Source organism: Genypterus blacodes, unplaced genomic scaffold (genome assembly GCF_046128005.1).
Source record: "Genypterus blacodes isolate CSIRO-AG114 ecotype Tasmania unplaced genomic scaffold, CSIRO-AGI_Gbla_v1 ptg000039l_1, whole genome shotgun sequence".
Lineage (NCBI taxonomy): Eukaryota > Metazoa > Chordata > Actinopteri > Ophidiiformes > Ophidiidae > Genypterus > Genypterus blacodes.
This window is the reverse complement of record NW_027466852.1, coordinates 588691-607987: the sequence shown is the minus strand read 5'-3', so window position 1 is coordinate 607987 and position 19297 is coordinate 588691. Positions and strand designations below refer to the sequence as shown.

The following is a 19297-nucleotide window of genomic DNA, read 5'->3' as shown; positions in this document are numbered from 1 at the left end:
ATGGCATTTTGAGTATTTATTCATGGAGAGTTTGCTACATTTTTCAGGTTAGCAAACTTTTTCTTCATCATTAGAGGCACCAGAAAACCTCTTTGACCCTTGAAAACATGCTATATTTGCTCCCCACTGCCTTGAGGAGAGGTGGAGCACACTTTCAGCAAAACACAAGCATTAACGGAGAAGAGCATGTCAATTCATATTAAAACACGACCAATAAAAGTGTATCTAATGTTTTCAGACTTTTTGTGAAAATGTATGTTATCCTTGCTTCTAAAAGGTAACATGATCTAATTTCTGAGGGCAAAGATCATAGTCTACTGGGCATTAATGGAGAGAGAGGAATAGCCTCCCTGAAACCAAAATAAAATGCAAAATCAAAGAATACAAAAATTAAAAATTTTAGACTTTTCAGTGGCCAATTCAAGGGCCACAATTTAACCAGTTTAAAGACCCACAGAAACTCTCCCCTCATATAAAAATAATGTATATACATACATGTATATATACAAATCTTGACTTGTGTGAACCAGTCCCCATACTGAAACACGGTGCATTGACAATATACAGTCTATACTCAAGTACATATATGAATACAAGTACACAAATCATACATCAAATTGAACTCTGTCTTATGTCAAAAATATAATACGGTACTAATTTAGTATAAATCTGTCAAAACAATCTCAATGAAATGTTTGGAGAATTAAAAACCTTGTTTAAATGCGTCTGTCGCCATCTAGTGGTCAATTTGTTGCTCGACAGATGTCATCTATAGGCAACTGTTGTGCTTTAAAGTTTAAAGTTCACCGAACGTAAAAAGAAATACGTCACAAACAAGTTAGGAAGCTGCTATCACTCTCCAGAATGTCATAATTGTCTTACACAATTCAACAAATTAACAACACAACAACAAAATCAAAGTTAACAATAAAGTTGTTAATGTTTTCTGATGCTGTCAAATGCCTCAAAGAACAGAAAACGTTTCGTAAGATTGATACTATTGATAGATTTGAGACATTAAAGTGTGTTTCCTAATTACGGCCTTTCTCTGACCATTCACTTATTGTTGCCCTCTGTTTTCTTTGGCCTATCTTTTCCCTTCCTCAGCCAGCACTTTCAGCCATTTCTCCTGTATTTTTTCTTTCCAAAAGTAAACTCCATTCAACTTCCTGTTCCTTCTCTGCCAACACAAACTCCCTGCTCTCCTCCTCCCTCCATTTGAGCTCCATGTACCTCTGGAGGAGGAGGAGAGGAGCAGGATACCTGATTCATATGGGTGGAAGTTTCAAGAAGGTCACAGGGTTTGTCCAGGAACGTTGATTGGAGAGACTGGAAAGATTTACTCAAATGCTACAGGTTCTAAAAGGGACATTTGTTTGACTTGATACCAACTGAGAATATGGTCGTTATATTCCATGTAGGAACGCCAACACTTTAAGATGATAAACACAATAACGCAGACTATAGGTCATTACAGTAGTGTCTTCAATGGATACTGCTTGATACTTGACTGAGGTTAGGTAGGAGTTGATGATCAAATACATCTACTAGCAATAAACTAAGATGATGAGCGGCTATGTAGAATGAATGAATGAATATGGACATACAGTAGGGATTACGTACAAATGCAATCTGCATTGAACTTGTGTGCCTGTGTGAGGGCTCTGCACATCACAATGGTATGGAGGCATGATTAATGATGATTATTAGTCACACCTGTGGTTTTGCTGCTATGCCAACTAAACATGTTCAGCGATTTCACGTGTACAATGACTGTGAGAGCCAGTGGTACTAGAAATCCAATTTCAGTTTATAACTGGCCTCAGTACCACTAATATCGATTGGCCCTCCTAATAAAAGCACAACTTTTGTTTGCATTACAGGAACGGCTCTATTGCAAAAAGTGACGGACACATGTCGAGCCGTGGTTGAGGCTTCTGGTCACATATTTTAAGCTTACGGTATGTGGAAATAAATAAATGTTTGCACATAATACAATTGTTTCTCTATTTTTCATATACTGATTAAATATATTTACCGTAATTTTCGGACGCGCCTTTTTCCCCATTTTTCGACCCTGAGGCTTATATAACGGTGCGGCTAATCTATTGATTTTTACAGCTAACGGCCACTAGGGGAATATCTAAATCTATGGATTTTACAGGTTACAGTCCTCCGGAAGGCGGAAATCCTCCGGAGGCCGGAAAAGAGCGCGCAAAAGTAAAAGTGGAACCGCGAGTGGTACGAGAGACAGAACGACAGCGAATCAGACGGACATTACGAGAGCGAGACAGTTTGTGAGACACCCTCATTTTGGAAATTGATATTGCCTCGTCAAGCGCTGTAAGCTTTGTTTTTTGTTATGGTACTACTGTAGGCTATAATGTAGATCAGTGGTTTTCAATCTTTTTCATGCCAAGGACCACTGCTGTAGATCACTGCCGGTACGTGCGCTGGGAGCGCACCGTTTAAGTTTGAAAGTTGAAAAGTTTGTGTGTCTGAAACGCTATGTGATACAGTACAGTTTACACTGCATAGTACATGTTCTGTAGCTACTATTGCACTAAATGGTAACACTTGAAAATGTTATGCAAATATGCAACTTGTTTGTTGAAATGTTAATAAATGGGAGCTTCCTCAAACAGCCGCCTCTTTCCCGACAATCCCCTCTGTGCACGAACCCTTACATATGGTAATTAAACATTAAAAAACCGGCGGTTTATAGTCCAATGCGGCTTATATATGTACACATCATTCAGTTAAGCTTCTGCGGTTTATAGTCAGGTGCGTCTTATAGTCCGAAAATTACGGTATATATTTATATAAATATAAATAATTTCACCTTGGCACTTTCTGAAAGTCAAGAAAGATAAACAATATGGGTTTTCAGATAAACAAATATAAAGCTCTGACCTCTGAACACGTGATACAATATCCTTTCCCAGGTTAAAGTCAAACACTCTTGGTTGTTTATCCTCGATATGAGTCAGAATATCACGAATGATGATTTCATAAAACCATTTAACTTATCGATTAAAAACAAGCCCTTCTAAATAATCCTCCTCTAGATGATGATGAAATTTGATAACTGATTATTGTTATTATTCTTTCTTCATTCTGCTGTGCCACACTTTCTCTTTAGTTGTTTGTTGACTGTGTCGAGGGTTGACCCAATTTTACCGTTAAAACCATTAAAATCACAAGACGAGGGTAGAAAGTCTGCGGGAGTGTCCAGTGCGAGCGATTGCACCCACTTTGTAGCTAAGATTATTATATACTGCTGTATAAAACTAATTAGCAAAGAAAGCTCATTTAGAAAGATATACAGAAACCTTATCAGAATGTACTGAGTGGGCTTTGAGTTCTTTGAGGTGTGACGTACTGTCAAAGACACACACAAAGATTTCCAGTTTATTTGAGGGAAACCCTTGCAGTTAGTTCAGATAAGGCTGTGACTATATTTCCATTCCTGAAGTTATGCAGAAGAAGAGTTAGTCATTTGCCCACATGCGCACACACACACCCAGTGTCCAACCCCACCCTCCAATGTCTTTCAGCATTGTATATATTCAGAGACATGGAGCTGGGGGGGAAAACACAGGACGAGGATTTCCAAGCAGCTGAGTAACGTCAAGGTATGATGGTCAAGTTTTCATTTTTCATTACACAGGTTTTTGAATTTCAAATTTGAGTCACATTTTTACTGCACAAAGTTTGGCATTGACAGCATTTTCATCTATTAATTTTCATACATAGAAATTTCAATTATCAACCTGATAATTTCGGTCATGATTATGAAAATCTAATTTACATAATGATTGTAATATAATTGTAAAGTGAGTTACAGTATTCAGTATATATTGAATTTATCCATGTGTTTCTTACATATCCTGTTATATATAAAATGTAGAATTATACGGATTAAACACCACAATAGGATTTTACTGAGCTCTAGATAATAATTCATGATACAAAACCTATAAAAATACTGTTCACTGATCGTCTGGTTGATCTTTACCTGATAAGAATACGGCTGTCCTGGGACTTTAATTGACTCATTCAGCAAGAAGTTAAAATCAGGACACAAATCAACCGAATTGCAGTAAAATCTATTTTATTATTGATGATTTGGAGTTGAATCTGTCTGAATCTTTCTGTCTTTAGTGTCATCATGGCTGCAGTGCTGGTCACCCTGCTGGTCTTGTGTCTATCAGGCCCATCTGAGGCCTTTGTCTCCGATGGAGGTGGGGCATCTACTCATGTCAGCATTACAAGAACGGCTCTATTGCAAAAAGTGACGGACACATGTCGAGCCGTGGTTGAGGCTTCTGGTCATGAATTTAAGCCTACGGTATGTGGAAATAAATAAATGTATGCACATAATACAATTGTAGCCACACGCAACACTAAAGCACAAGCTAAAAATACACATTCACATGTTTCACCCACGTTGCTTTATGTGCGACATTCCAGCCTGGATTTCCTGAAATGCATTGCCCATCCCTATTGCTTCTGTTAAGATATGTGTATCTGCTATCATATAATTGTGTACGCTCTACACACTCTTCTTTGCATGTTTCTGGAACTACAGCTGTATCCTCTAACCATTGACCTCTGACCTCAGGGCCACTCTCCTGAAGAGCTGGTCAGGGCCTGTTTAGGCCCCACAGCAACTGGAGAAGTGTCGGGTGCCAAATTTCACTCGGCACTCCGAGAGATCTACGTGCAGAATGGACTGGTAGACCGGGACTTTGTCAACATGTGAGTGGAGATAAGCAAAGAAAATAAAACAAAACAATTGGAGTCAATGTGCTGTTGTCAAATGGATGAAGCAACATGTGAAAAATTGTTCCCAGCGCTCCACACCACTTCAACTCGGAAAGGTTCATGGAGGGGCGCAGTCTCATTATGGAGGGCATGGCCAGCATCAAGGCAAACGTTGGCAAGGAGAACTTTCAGGCTGCCAGAGAAACACTGGGCAGAGTCCTTCATACATTGCAGGTGAGAGTGAAAGAGTGAGACAGCAAGACAATTCAATTCAATTGTCCCATAAGAGAAATCTGTACTGTAATACATTCACTTTACTATTTATATATGTGATGAATATGAAATCATCTACCCTCTTCCTGTTTCTCTCTCTCTCTCTCTCTGTATACATTCAGGATTTCTACAGTCACAGTAACTGGGTGGAGCTCGGAAACAGAGAACCATACATCAATCTCATACGCCCTGACCTTCCTCTGGAAAACCTGGCAGGTGTGTTCCGTAGTAAAATTGTAATAATCTATTCCTTTATATCATGTGCATGTGTGTGTGTGTGTGTGTGTATGCGTGTGTGTGTGTGATACTGCTGTCATAAAAGTGAAGCTATGTTACATGATGGGTGAGGGAAAATACACAAGTACATAATGTACACAATACATAATGTCCACATCATTATAGGTGGGGTAAAATTCCATGAATCATGCATATCTATGGATCAAAGAGCAGAATGTATTATTTTGTCAATGGAGGGTGCGGAGTGTGGAGTGTGGGAATTATTTTCAGATAAACATAAGGCTTTAACAAGACAAGTGGAGATAAAGGAAAGTTTTCAGAAAATAGATCAGGGAAATGTTCTTCCAATGCCCTGGGGTAGACTGGCGACCTACCCAGGGGCTGCTGGGAAAGGCTCCAGCACCCCTGTGACCCTGAGAGGATAAGTGGCTTTAGAGAATGGATGGATGGATGTATGAGTGTGGGATAGACGACCTCCATTATCCCTACTATACACAACAGTTCTCAGTCTTGATGCCTTGTGACCTTATGACATGAAGTAATGCCTATTTGTTAATCTGGTATGTTCTATGTTCTATGCCGAATGTCTCATTCTTGTTTACATTTTGCTTGTGCAGATGTTGACACTGCCACCTGCAGTGACTGTTCCATTGGGACATGTCCCAACACGATCCTTCCTAACATCATCAAGGAGAAGAAACTGACATCAGGCTACATGGGAATCTCATCTAATGCCAAGCCAAAAGGTATGACAACTCAACCCATCCATACATCCTACACCCTTATTCTTACACAATGTTAATGAACAAAGGTTGTGTTTGACCCAATTCCATTAATTAGTCATTACAATCTTGAAGAATGTATTATGGATTTAGGCATCAATGGCTTTTTTGTTGTTACATATATTGAAGAATCGTTCTGATATTCTTCTGCGTGTTCGTTTGTGGTGAATCAAGAGGAAAAGATGAGGCAAAGATGAACTGGAATCTTCAAGAGAGCTTTACTGGAATAAGACCTTGGACAGCGCTGGTTCCACCTCTGGCATGCACCAAAGAAGGACAATCAAATATCTCCGTGCTGCCCTATTTATCCCGCATATACAGGGCATCTACATAATATTCTAATTCACTGATGACAATGTAGTTTAACTGTTATCTATTGGTCAGCAGGCTTCAAGAGGGGCAGCGCTAAGATTCAAATCTGAGGGATGAACAGATGTCTGTGGGGGAAAGTAGAATTCTCTTTGTGTAAATTAAAGAACAATAGTATAGTGTAATTAGCCCTTTGATCTGAAGAAGCTCCCCCTGACTGCCCGTCTATGCGAACCCCCTCTCTTCCCTCTTCCTGACCACAGATGTTTGAAGCTTCGATGAAGTGATACAGTGACCTCTTCACCTATTGGCAGATATGTGTTATCTAGCCCTCCTGGAGAGAGACGCTGAAATGCTCGTGTGTATTCCTCCATCTCCAGACTTTCCCGGGGCCAGCCATTTGGTTACTTGACTATATTAACCTCAGTTACTGCATTTACTTATATGTGTGTTGACATTATTTGTTATATTCCAACAGTCCCCCTTTTCATTCTATTCATAGAATGAATCAAACTTGAGATAAACAATCTAAGCCTCCTGCCGCACTCACCAAACTACTCAGTTTAAACCAACATCTCATCACATGAACAGAATTCACATTATCATCCAGCAGAATTCAAAGGGTATAAAAATGCAATGTACATGACTTATTCAAACAGATTCAGTGCATGTGCTATGTATACAAACAGTACATATGACCTATCTAAAAGATACAATGCATTTGACACCTTAATTAACAGTAGTTGCTTCCTTCATGGAAAAATACTTTGCAATCATTCATTCATTAATACAAAAATCAACTTCCGCAGCCCGGTAGGGGGCTGGTCAACCTATCGGACCCCCAGCGGTTCGGAGCATTTTATCACATGTATAATTTTGTAAACATTAGCCTTCTGGTTCCAGGGTCATTCTTGGGACGCTGCGTAGGCGTCCACTCATTGTACAGGCCCGCGGTTAGGGTCTGGAACTTGAAACCTTCCAAGACCCTGGAAAACAACTCATGAAAATACAATTCAATAACTCCCGTCCCACAGTAATTTAAACACCTCGTATTAAATCTATTCTATTAGCTGGCACAAAAGCGCAAGCTTATGTGTGCTTTCAAATATAAACATTTGTAATCCTGAGGTAGTCTGAGAAGAGAAAGAAAGGAAGTCCTTATTTCACAACCACTGTGGTCAGGGGAAGAACATCAGGGTCGTCGTCAAGATCCGAATAGCTTCTCGAGGGTGTCAGAGAAGAAGTCATCTATCCCTGAGTTTTCAGCTCGTGACTCAGGGACGTCACACTTGCCAGGGCTTTGGTGACAGGACCGTCTGGGAAAGTGCTATTGGGGATGAAAGTACAACATGCAGATCCAAACGTGGCACACACACCCCCTTTTCAGCTAAGATCATGTCGAAAACGATCCTATTCTGATAGGTGATCAATGTGGTGCGGGCCATTTGTTCAGTCATCCCTTTTACAGCATCCCGTGTGTAATTGACAAATCTCTGTTGGTCATAATAGAAGTAGTTCATCCAATCACCATTTTTTATCAATTGTGGCCCACCAGAAAAACAATGATTCAAACACCGCTTCCACTTAGTTCCTAGCTCTGTTCTTGTCTGGAACACTCCAAAGCACCCCAATCTCATCAATATACACCTGTGGGCCTAATGACCCCTTGGTGAGGTGAAAAAGGGTGAGCTTCTCTTGAAAAGATCTGTAATCAGATACAGGGAACATGGGAAGAAGCATTATCAGCAGCTGAATGAGAGCACAGGAAGTTATGAGGTCTCTACACAGCCATCCGGTGTCAGATGAGAACCAATCCTGATCCCTTGCCCCTGTGATTGAGATTAAGGCACTTCATTTGTCATATCATATACAATTCAACTCTGTCCTGCACACACAAACACATTAACACCTTCTTGTCATTTCCCCCTTTTGTTTCTGATACAACACAGCGTCCACAATGCCGTGTCTTTCAGAAACTCCAATGGAAGGTGTTGATGTAGTCCAGTACTGGCAATGCAGCCGCATGGGCCATGGCGTGCTCGATGGTGATGAGCATTTGAAGATCCAGTTGACCTAATAAAGGATGGGTGAATATTCAGCTTGAGGGCGTGGGTCGCGGTGATTGGGGAGAGGGTTGGATGCGCTGTCTTCGGGCCTTGTCAACAGTGACCTGGGTTGTAAGGGTCACCTGTGGGCCGGGCATACATGGGCATCTGTGGGGCGTATGGGGGATGGTGCGGTGGGCGCTCAACTGTTCCCTGTCCTCCATTCTGATATTCTGTTGCTGTCCGAAGTTTGGACTGCTGCCATGCATATTCCATGTAAGGGCACTCTCGGACCCAGTGACAAGGATCCAAACAATGAAAACAGACTTTGTGTCGACGTAGTGCTGCTCTTCTTCCTCCTCTGTCTTTTCCTGAACATCCACGGCCACGTCCTCTTTGGTTGCCTGCACCATTCTGGTACCAGCTGGAATACATCTGGGGTTGTGGAGCATATGGATAGAAATGCATTTCATATGAGGCCGGCTGAGGAGGGACCCAAGCCTGGGGTGCTACAGGTGGAGGGGGGGCTAGCCGGGCAGGGACGGCTGGGGAAGGGTGTTCGGGGACCACTGGGCATATTTGAACAGGGGGGACTGACTTGATTTCCTTGTCAGTATTGATCAGGGCAATCAGCATTTTCCACAACGTTTTCAGGAATGTGTTGATCTCTAAGACGTCTGAATGTTCTGACTGAAAGTGCCTTTCAGTGTAATGTGCCAACACGGCTCGCCATTTGTCGTGGGTTTCTTGGTCTAGTCCTACAACATCTTCCAATGTAGCCTGGACCTGCTGGGGAAGGGAGCGTATCACCGCTGTTCGGAACATTTGGACCGTGGCACTGTTTGGCAATTCAGTGTGGGGCATTGTTCCAGTGGCATGGGCCCACTTCTCAGCACAACTGTTGAGGAACACATGGAAGGATTTTCCCTTGGTCCAATCAAATCGCTGCAGGTTGGAGACTGTCAGAACCGAAAGGAAGCGTCGTCTCAGTTCAGTACAATAAGCAGTACTTCCACTGTTCAAGAGCTCAGAGTCTCCCACCAGCATGAAGCGGAGCCTTTGGTCGATGTCATTGGCTGTTTCTCGCCCTAACAGGCGTCTAATGATGGCCAGAAGGTCTTCTATAGCCACAAAATCGCCTGAGTTGAGAGACTCAACCCCTTCAAGCTTGTCCCGGTTGTGCTGCTCCACTTGATTGGCGGCCGACAGCAGAGTCATGGCGCGGGCTCGAATCTTCTGCGCATGGTCTTTGTCTTGCTTGGCTGTCCCCCATGATTTCTTTCCACCTGCTTCCCATTTCTTGGTAGCTTCTGTAGCTGCTTCGTTCATTCGGTCAAAAGTTGCTTGGACGCACTCAATGGAAGGAGGAGGCGCATCAGGTTTGGGCCAGAGGCCCCTGTCTTCCCAGTCAGACAAGAGGCGTTCCAGATGTTGTCGGGTTTTGTCTCTTTTGTCAGAATCCGTACCTGACATGATATGACTCAAAATTGCCTCAGTATAGTTGTTGCAGGTAAGGAATTCGGCCATGGCTGTTCAAGTCTTAGCAAGCTCTATGATTATGTTACGTTCTAATCTTTCAAGAAAGAGAAAATATAAAATAAGTAATCTAAAAATTAAAAAAATTTAATTTCATCAAAAATTAAAAAAAATTAAAAACCAAAAAACCAAAACAGAAATCCAATGTAATAGTGATTTTTCGGAAGTCACCAACAATTAATCCCCCGGGACTTAGACAGTGTATCAGAGTATATTACTGCGTGATATGCCAGGGCTGAATAGACTCCCGGAAAGTCTCTGAACTTCTATATAAAATATATCCTGATTATATTCAGACACCCACAGACAGTTCCCTCTCAGACAAACAGTCCTTTCTTCCTGCTTGCATTCTTACACACACACACACGATCAGATACACAGACAAGTAATAACAACGTTAGTAACAAAGCTCAGATATTCAGGGACACGTGTTATAAGACAGTAACACACACAACTCACATATTCAGACACGTAATAACCAGGTTAATAACACAGCTTCAGACATACAGACACAAAACAACAGTTAATCACACAGAACAACACATTTACATGCCGGCTCACTCAATCTCACACACGTACACAGCTGAATCTCAGTCAGATGCAGCCACCTCTCAGTCATACGTGGCAAGGCAAAACAAACACAAGTGCTGTCTCAACCAGCTGTTTGTCAAAGATACGTGACTGCAAATCCCCACACACACATAGACACAAAGATCTCTCTCAGTCGAAAACGGATCATACACCCAAAACGTCCGTTTCTCTCTATTCCTCCCTCTCACACATACACACGCATACAGTTTCGATAAATGAACGTATGGCCACTACGTAAATTTACCAGAAGTTGGAAGCAGATTACCCTTAATCCACCAATACAATACAGACAGTTTTAAATATTTTTATGCCGTATATCTTTAGAAAAAAACGTCTCAGACAAGAATACTACTCCTTAATCGAGTTTTCATCCACACACGGCAATTCCAAACCCAAAACGCAGAAGCCCCCGGCTTCGTCCGGACCTCAATAAACGATACCTCAGACAAGAGTATTTCTCCGTATATGAATACTCATCCCCTTGACTAAACGACTATATCCTAGACAGGACTTGACACAGAATCACTTGGAACGATTGTTAATTACTCAAAAGTCTGTTTATTCTTTATGTTGTGTCAGTAATCTGCCACACTTCTGCAACAGTGCACCTCCAAGGTTTTATTTATTTAATCTTAACAAGTTAACTATAACTGGACATTAACCAATGGACTTTAGCCAAACAGTGCTTGTACACTCTTAATTAATACTTAGCGGGTTATTTTTTAACACAAATTGACTGACTTTAACCATAACCGAATAATGGATGTAACCAATAACTAAAAAATTGACTTTAGCTTATTTTAGTTCCGTTTCAATAAGGGACATTAACCCACCAAACTAGACTTTAGCTGAATTGGCTCCTTTTAGAAATTTATTAAGGGATCTTAATCCCAAACCAAGTAGACTTTATCAACTTTGAGTTTAATTTAAAAACAAGACTTTAGCCTGTGACCACGCCGGGTCGAGGAGGCCCGTACCTCCTACAGTCTGGACCGAATATGAGAATTCCAAAATGTTATCACAGTCAGCTATACCGAGACTCCAGTCCGTCTCCTCTTTGAATTACTCTAAATTTACGTGACATACAAAAGACAATTGCCCACTTCCATAGATAAACTTTAGAGTGTCCAATAACCTATCACAGATTCGATTTAACAGGTTCTGCTCACCCTTTGATATACGGCGCCGTATGGAAGTGAAGCGTTTGCCTCTGTCGTCAGAGGCGCCTTTTCTCTGGGCCTCGTCCAAATTTGTCACCAAAACGTCGAAGAATATTGAAGAATCGTTCTGATATTCTTCTGCGTGTTCGTTTGTGGTGAATCAAGAGGAAAAGATGAGGCAAAGATGAACTGGAATCTTCAAGAGAGCTTTACTGGAATAAGACCTTGGACAGCGCTGGTTCCACCTCTGGCATGCACCAAAGAAGGACAATCAAATATCTCCGTGCTGCCCTATTTATCCCGCATATACAGGGCATCTACATAATATTCTAATTCACTGATGACAATGTAGTTTAACTGTTATCTATTGGTCAGCCGGCTTCAAGAGGGGCAGCGCTAAGATTCAAATCTGAGGGATGAACAGATGTCTGTGGGGGAAAGTAGAATTCTCTTTGTGTAAATTAAAGAACAATAGTATAGTGTAATTAGCCCTTTGATCTGAAGAAGCTCCCCCTGACTGCCCGTCTATGCGAACCCCCTCTCTTCCCTCTTCCTGACCACAGATGTTTGAAGCTTCGATGAAGTGATACAGTGACCTCTTCACCTATTGGCAGATATGTGTTATCTAGCCCTCCTGGAGAGAGACGCTGAAATGCTCGTGTGTATTCCTCCATCTCCAGACTTTCCCGGGGCCAGCCATTTGGTTACTTGACTATATTAACCTCAGTTACTGCATTTACTTATATGTGTGTTGACATTATTTGTTATATTCCAACACATAGAACGGTCAAATAAAACTCTTCACAACTATCACCATCATTTCCAGTATACAACAAAAAAAGTAGAAAAGGAGCCACTTCCTGTCTCTTTTACCTATTTTTGTGCTGTGCCAGGTAAATGTAGCCATGGAGGTGCAGCTGATCTGACGACCTCTACAATCCCTCGTGGTGGCATCAGCAAAGATGAGCGTCGGTCAGACAACATAGCTCTGCATACAGCTGCTGTAAACACATCCACAGCTGCCAGCCTCCAGCTGCTGGAGGACATCCGATTGGCTGCTGGTGACAAAGATTTCCTGAGGTAGAATGGTTCAAATTCTATGCATACTATTTATACCGACTAAAGAACTGTACTAAGGCACATTTCTGAGGTACTGGTATTTTACTGGACTACTTCCATTTTGTGTTACCTGTTACTATGGAAATTTTAATTCCCAAGTAACAGGTAATCACTTTTTTTTTATATATTTTAGTGCTTCAAGTCAATGAAACGGTTCAATAGTTTCAACCTGATCATCAAATCTCCCATTTTTCCTCTTGCAGAATGATTGGGATTGCCCGCTCATCCGTTTTATGTTTTGTGATTGACACCACTCTCAGCATGAAAGAGGACATTGATGAAGCCAAAGCAGTTGTGAATGGAATCATTGATGTCAAAAAAGGAACCCAGGATGAGCCCTCCGAGTATATTCTAGTTCCCTTCAATGATCCTGGTATGTGCCCCCAAAAAAATCATGTATACGACAGCAATTAGAGTTGGTACAGTTTACAAATACACAACATTTCAGCGCAATACATGTCTCAAGTAATCATTAAAAAAGCCTTTGTGAACTTTCTGTGTTCTTTGTAGAATTTGGACCTATGGTCAGGACAACTGACCCTGATATAATGAAAAGCGAAATTTCTAAGCTCAGAGCAAAAGGAGGTGGTGATCTCCCAGAGATGTGCCTATCAGGACTTCAGGTATTAACACTGTCACAGTGGTAGATTGATTGAGCATCTTTAATATTATTCCTCCTGTTACCATGTAAACTTTGACCCGATTGAAAGTAAACTTCTTCATTCATTGTCTGATTTCTTCTCTAGTTAGCTCTCACTGGTGCTCCTCCCTCTTCCCAAATCTATGTGTTCACTGATGCTACGGCCAAAGACATCGCACTCAAGGACACTATTGATGCTCTCATCAGGAGCACTAAATCAACAGTAATTATTGAATTTTTCACTCGTTGCATCAAGTTGAGTTTTGCTTGACAGACTCCACTGCCAAGCATTTACTTCCTACCTTCTTTCAACACTAACTTCCTTCCCTGACCATCCCCTCTTTCCACAGGTGTCATATTTCATGACACAACCCGGTTCAAGGCGCCGCCGTTCCATTGGAGCTGCATCTTTTAATGACTATAAAGATTTGGCTCTAGCTTCTGGTGGCCAAGTCATCGAGGTGGCCAAGAACCAGCTGCCTCAGGCTACAGAAGTCATCCTTGACACGTCCACTTCAGCTCTGGTAAAATGTTTTTTAGCATTGAGTAAAATCCATGATTCTCAAATTCTGAAGCATGTGTGAGCCAAGGCTGAAAAATATAAATAGAGATTGCCCTCTCCTCTTCCTCAGGTAACGGTTCTTCAGCGAGCAAGAAACCCTGGGAAGCAGGAGACCTTCCCCTTCATGTTGGATGAATCTCTGAAAAACATCACCATCTACATCACAGGAACATCCATTACTTTCACACTGACCAACCCTGCAGGTAAAGCACCAACACTGTTTTCATTTAACCACAGTTACACATTTATATGGCAAATTTAAATAGATTGTATTTAAATAAGATCATAAAAGACCTAAAACATGGCTCTAATGAGCAGTGTAAACACAGTTTATCATCATCAGTACAAAACACTCTTATTTAAATTTGGCTGCTCAGCCAGATGCTCCACTGTAGTTGTGCTTTGGATTTATTTGTGTTGAATGCATTGTAGGAGGGGCTGAAATGTGACAATACACTGAAAGTATTCATGCTTACTACTTCCAGGTGTGAGTCAGAGCCACAGTGAAGCTAGTGGAAATCTGGGGACCATTCAGACTGTGGGCAACCTGAGGAGAATTCGCCTTAACGCCGACATGCAGACAGGAACCTGGCAGATCAACATCAACTCCAACCAGCCGTACACACTCAAAGTCACAGGTGTTACATCCTTCTGTCTGCAATTTCTTTCACTGACATAATGATTTACAGACTGGGATCATCTAGAGGTTCTGTAACTTTGTGCATTTCTTTCCAGGCCAAAGCATTATAACCTTTATCTACGACTTCGTGGAGGCTTTTGGTGGACCACACCCGGGTTACGCAGTAATCAGTGGGCGTCCACAAGCAGGTACAAGCAATAAAGCAATGAGTGTTCATCTCTTTCATTCTTTGCATTGACATGCTTATCAGTTCACAGAAGTCTTACACATTTTACCGCACAATATAAAAATCCCAAGTAATCACGTGTTATCATTATGACAGTATGATAGAGAAATAAGCTGAGGAAGATAAGATTCCTTGAAGTTGTTTTTCCTTACCATGCTTCTTCTCTCTTCTGGACATTCAGGCCAGCCAGTTAATCTGCTCCTCTCAGTAATAGCTAGAAAAGGTCCGTCCTCCATGACTGTTGGTGAAGTTGGTTTGGTAACAGTGTCTGGTCCTGAGTCTGTTAGCAATGGCAAAACAACTGACATGGGCAACGGAGACATCCTATTGACTATCGATAAAGTCCCTGAGGGGGAGTTTGTGGTCATGCTTAAAGGAACTGACAAAGAGTCAAACAGTCTGTTTCAGAGGCAGTCCACCACCTCAATGTCTGTCTCCAAGGTCAACATCCAGGTCAGTGAAAACACTGAAGAATACATTTTTTAAATTATGGGAGCTATTTTCAAAATGGTAGTTCTACAACAACCATTACCCAGGACAGTGGCTATATGCCCAAACACAGTTAAAATGGTTCCGTCTTCTTCCACTTTCCCTTCCAGGTTATTGTAGACAGCAGCGTGGAACCCGGAGAAACCCTCTCACTGCCCTTCAGTGTCATAACTCAGGGGTCTGGTGGTGAATATCAGGTCAATGCCAGAAATGATAAAAAACTTGCCATGACCTATCCACCAAGGTGAAATTGTCAAGTGTCAACGGCTGCCTGCTTCTTGCTTCTACCTGCTGCATTACTTTCTATATCATGTGCAGAGAAATCAAACACCAATGTGTACACAATACATGTAATCATCATGTCTACTTTCCTCTTACTTACAGCCTCTCGTTGAAAACTGGGCAATATAGTAATGCTACCTTGACCATGAAGCCACCTGCCGACACACTGTCAGGAACTGATATCACACTGACAATTGAAGTCAAGTCCTCCAGCGGTGCCGACTCCAACTATGCTGTCCTGAGAATCTCTGTTGTTCAGAAGGTAACCTGACACACAAATGATTCAAGACACAATAAATATGAAGGTTGTACACTCTGTGTATTCTGTCATTGCCTTTTGCTGCACTAAGCCGACAGAATTAAGTCTTTGTGATACTTAAACATTGTACATTTGTGAATTTCTCCCATGTACAGATTACAGATTTTACTCCGCCATTGTGCCAAATGGTGAGTGTCCTGGCTGATGACTGCCCTGCTGATGTGTCTCAGTGTTCACCTTTCCAATGGGAGCTCTCAGCCAACATCACTGATGGTAATGGCACCGGCATAGTGAAAATTCTCAAGCGGCAGGGTGATGGATCCCTCTCATACTCCTCGCTGAGTGCTCCCATTGTTCAGGCAAACTACAACGCCTCCTGCTGTTCACAGATTGTTGAGTTTGTTGCCGTAGATGAGGTAGGCAACGTGGGCAAGTGCTACCATTCTATTGTCCGTTCTGGTGGCCCTCCTGCTCTGACTGTGTCTATGTCACTGTGGTTGTGCCTTTTGATATCTGCCTTCATGTCAGCCTTACATTGATTAAAAATGTCAGTTGTTTCGGTTTGAATGTTTATTGTACACTGATGCGGTCAGATGTTTTCTATTTAGACATCATATTGTGAGGGAGTTGCTTAAATATGCTTAAATATGATTGATGAAGCAAATGGACGATGGACATAAACTTTTCTACAGTTCTGACATATAATATTTGGAATAAAATAATAAAGGAACCTTGTATGGCATTTTGAGTATTTATTCATGGAGAGTTTGCTACATTTTTCAGGTTAGCAAACTTTTTCTTGTACAAATTGTTGGTTAACCCTGCACACCATTTGAGGCACCAGAAAACCTCTTTGACCCTTGAAAACATGCTATATTTGCTCCCCACTGCCTTGAGGAGAGGTGGAGCGCACTTTCAGCAAAACACAAGCATTAACGGAGAAGAGCATGTCAATTCATATTAAAACACGACTAATTAAAATGTATCTAATGTTTTCAGACTTTTAGTGAAAATGTATGTTATCCTTGCTTCTAAAAGGTAACATGATCTAATTTCCGAGGGCAAAGATCATAGTCTACTGGGCATTAATGGAGAGAGAGGAACAGCCTCCCTGAAACCAAAAATAAAATGCAAAATCAAAGAATACATAAATTAAAAATTTTAGACTTTTCAGTGGCCAATTCAAGGGCCACAATTTAACCAGTTTAAAGACCCACAGCAACTCTCCCCTCATATAAAAATAATGTATATACATAAACTATTTCGGTATTTAAGGTCGAAAGGTCCAAAATTTAGAATGAAATGTTTTCTAACTAAAATATCCATTTAGGGATTCATTTTACATTGCAATCAATTTCCCCAAAATACTAATCCAAGAAATAAAAAGGAGATCTGAAATTCTGTACAGTGTATTTTTTAAAGGTAAATTAAGATTGGAGATTACAACAGCATAACAAATCATAAAATAATGGTGGATCAGCATTGTCATATGATAGCAGCTACACTGGTAAATAGGGAATAGCAGGGGCATCTTGTAATCTCAAAGCCAAACTAAAATTTGCTTTTGAAAAAACAGAAAAACCAAAAAAACAATGAAAACATGTTCTTAACATGTAGTAAACAATGGAAAAACTGTAGATGTGTTAAAATTCAGCTTGAGTCTATGTTTATCGCAGTGGCCTATTTGTCCCAGTATTTAATTTCCTACCATTACCCTAAGGGGCAAATATCCATTATCTAAAATTCACCCTTAATGCATTCAAAAGGAAAAAAAATACAAGAAATGTCACAAAATCCATTTTCAATATAGTTTAGCACATCTTGACATTTGTACAATGTTATACAATGCCAAACAAACTTCCTCTGTGTTTGCAACTGCTATTGCACATTAAACGTTAACTTTTATGTTAATAAAAACAAACAGGTTTCATAAATCAGTTCTGAACTAGGCACATGTTACAAGTGCATTTGTTCAATTTGGATTTGTGGATTTGTTTGGATCAACATAGATTTTTATCATCAGCAGAGACAAAGCTGAATTAAAATCAAATATCTCTACATTGCAATGAGTACACAGAACCATGTAAAAACAAAGGTGTAAGCCTTCATAGAAGAACTACATACTTAATTAAACATTACATTACAGTTAAATAATATGAAAAAGGATTCCTATGTAATATTTGAGTTTCTTCAAGCTTAAACAAAGGCAATGCCCTCAACCACTTCTTACTGGATTTTATGCACATTTTTAACATGCTTTTTCAGGTGGCCCGACTGGGTGAAACGCTTGGGGCAGTGCGGGCAGGCCTGTGGTTTCTCCCCAGTGTGAATATATTGGTGCCTTTTAAGATTATTGGAATCTAGAAATCCTTTCCCACAGTATGGGCACCAGTGTCTCTTCTCACCATTGTGCCACCTCAGATGCACATTTAGTTCAACCCTCCTTGCAAACTGCCTTTCACAGAGAGTGCAATGGAATGGTTTCTCTCCAGTGTGCACCCGCATGTGAGCTTCCATATCTCGTTTTGTGAAGTTTGCTTTGCTGCAAACCTGGCAGCCAAAGGGTTTGATTTTGTTGTGCACTACACGGATGTGTTTGGTTAGGCCGAAGCTGAAGACAAACCCCTTCCCACATTTAGGGCAGACATGGATCCTGCCATTGCGATGAACCCTGCCATGCCGTTTAAGGCCCTTGGAGTCTGGGAATCCCTTCCCACAGAGTTTGCATGCAAATGGCCGACGACCTGTATGGAGGCTGCCATGGCTCTCCAAGGCAGCAGCGCTGCTAAGGACCCGACCACATGCCCCTAAGCAGGCGCCAACCAATGACTGATAAAGGCTGTAATGGTGATACAATAGGTGGTGCTCTAACAGGTATAGGGTGGAGAGAGACACTGGGGGGGTAAACATATGGAGGAGAGGAGGAGGGAGACATTTTAGGCTTAACTGGATGGAATTCGTTTGGTGAAGACAACTGACCATCTTTCAGGGACCTCTCCACTTTTGATGGTGAATTATTGGGTGGCATTCTGGGTGGGGTCCACACAGATTTGGCCTTATATATTCTTCCAGTATCGCAATTAGCATTGCTCTTCATTAAGTGACCTTTTTTGGCTCCATTCTGCAATTCTCTCAGTGTACTTAACTTCTTTGATTTTGCTGCTTTTGTCAGCTTTTCAGATTTCACCACTGATGGACTCTTTTTAGCAGTTGAGGTGGCTTTTATAGCACCAGTGGGTTTCCTTGTCATTTCAGGGCTGATGCCATCATTAGCAAATCTAGACCACTTAGCAATTGGGGGAGTGGATTCAAGTTTTATTTGTTTAGGTTTAGCATCACCTCTTCTTGAGCTATACGACCTCTTCAGCCTAGTACCACTT

At 41.3% G+C, this 19297-nt stretch overlaps 1 protein-coding gene across 1 annotated transcript; it reads left to right on the top strand.

The window, feature by feature from the left end:
• Positions 1 to 2266: 2266 nt before the first annotated feature.
• On the top strand, positions 2267 to 16644 carry LOC142996795 (von Willebrand factor A domain-containing protein 7-like). The gene is made up of 19 exons (XM_076147885.1): positions 2267 to 2343; positions 3558 to 3635; positions 4165 to 4351; positions 4625 to 4761; positions 4857 to 5001; positions 5163 to 5256; positions 5895 to 6023; positions 12594 to 12780; positions 13023 to 13192; positions 13330 to 13442; positions 13566 to 13682; positions 13810 to 13983; positions 14092 to 14224; positions 14507 to 14659; positions 14757 to 14849; positions 15069 to 15340; positions 15487 to 15620; positions 15761 to 15920; positions 16073 to 16644. Exons 3-19 carry the CDS (start codon positions 4172 to 4174, stop codon positions 16454 to 16456), a joined length of 2775 nt encoding a protein of 924 aa, XP_076004000.1. The 5' UTR covers positions 2267 to 2343; positions 3558 to 3635; positions 4165 to 4171; the 3' UTR covers positions 16457 to 16644.
• The last annotated feature ends 2653 nt before the right edge of the window (positions 16645 to 19297 follow it).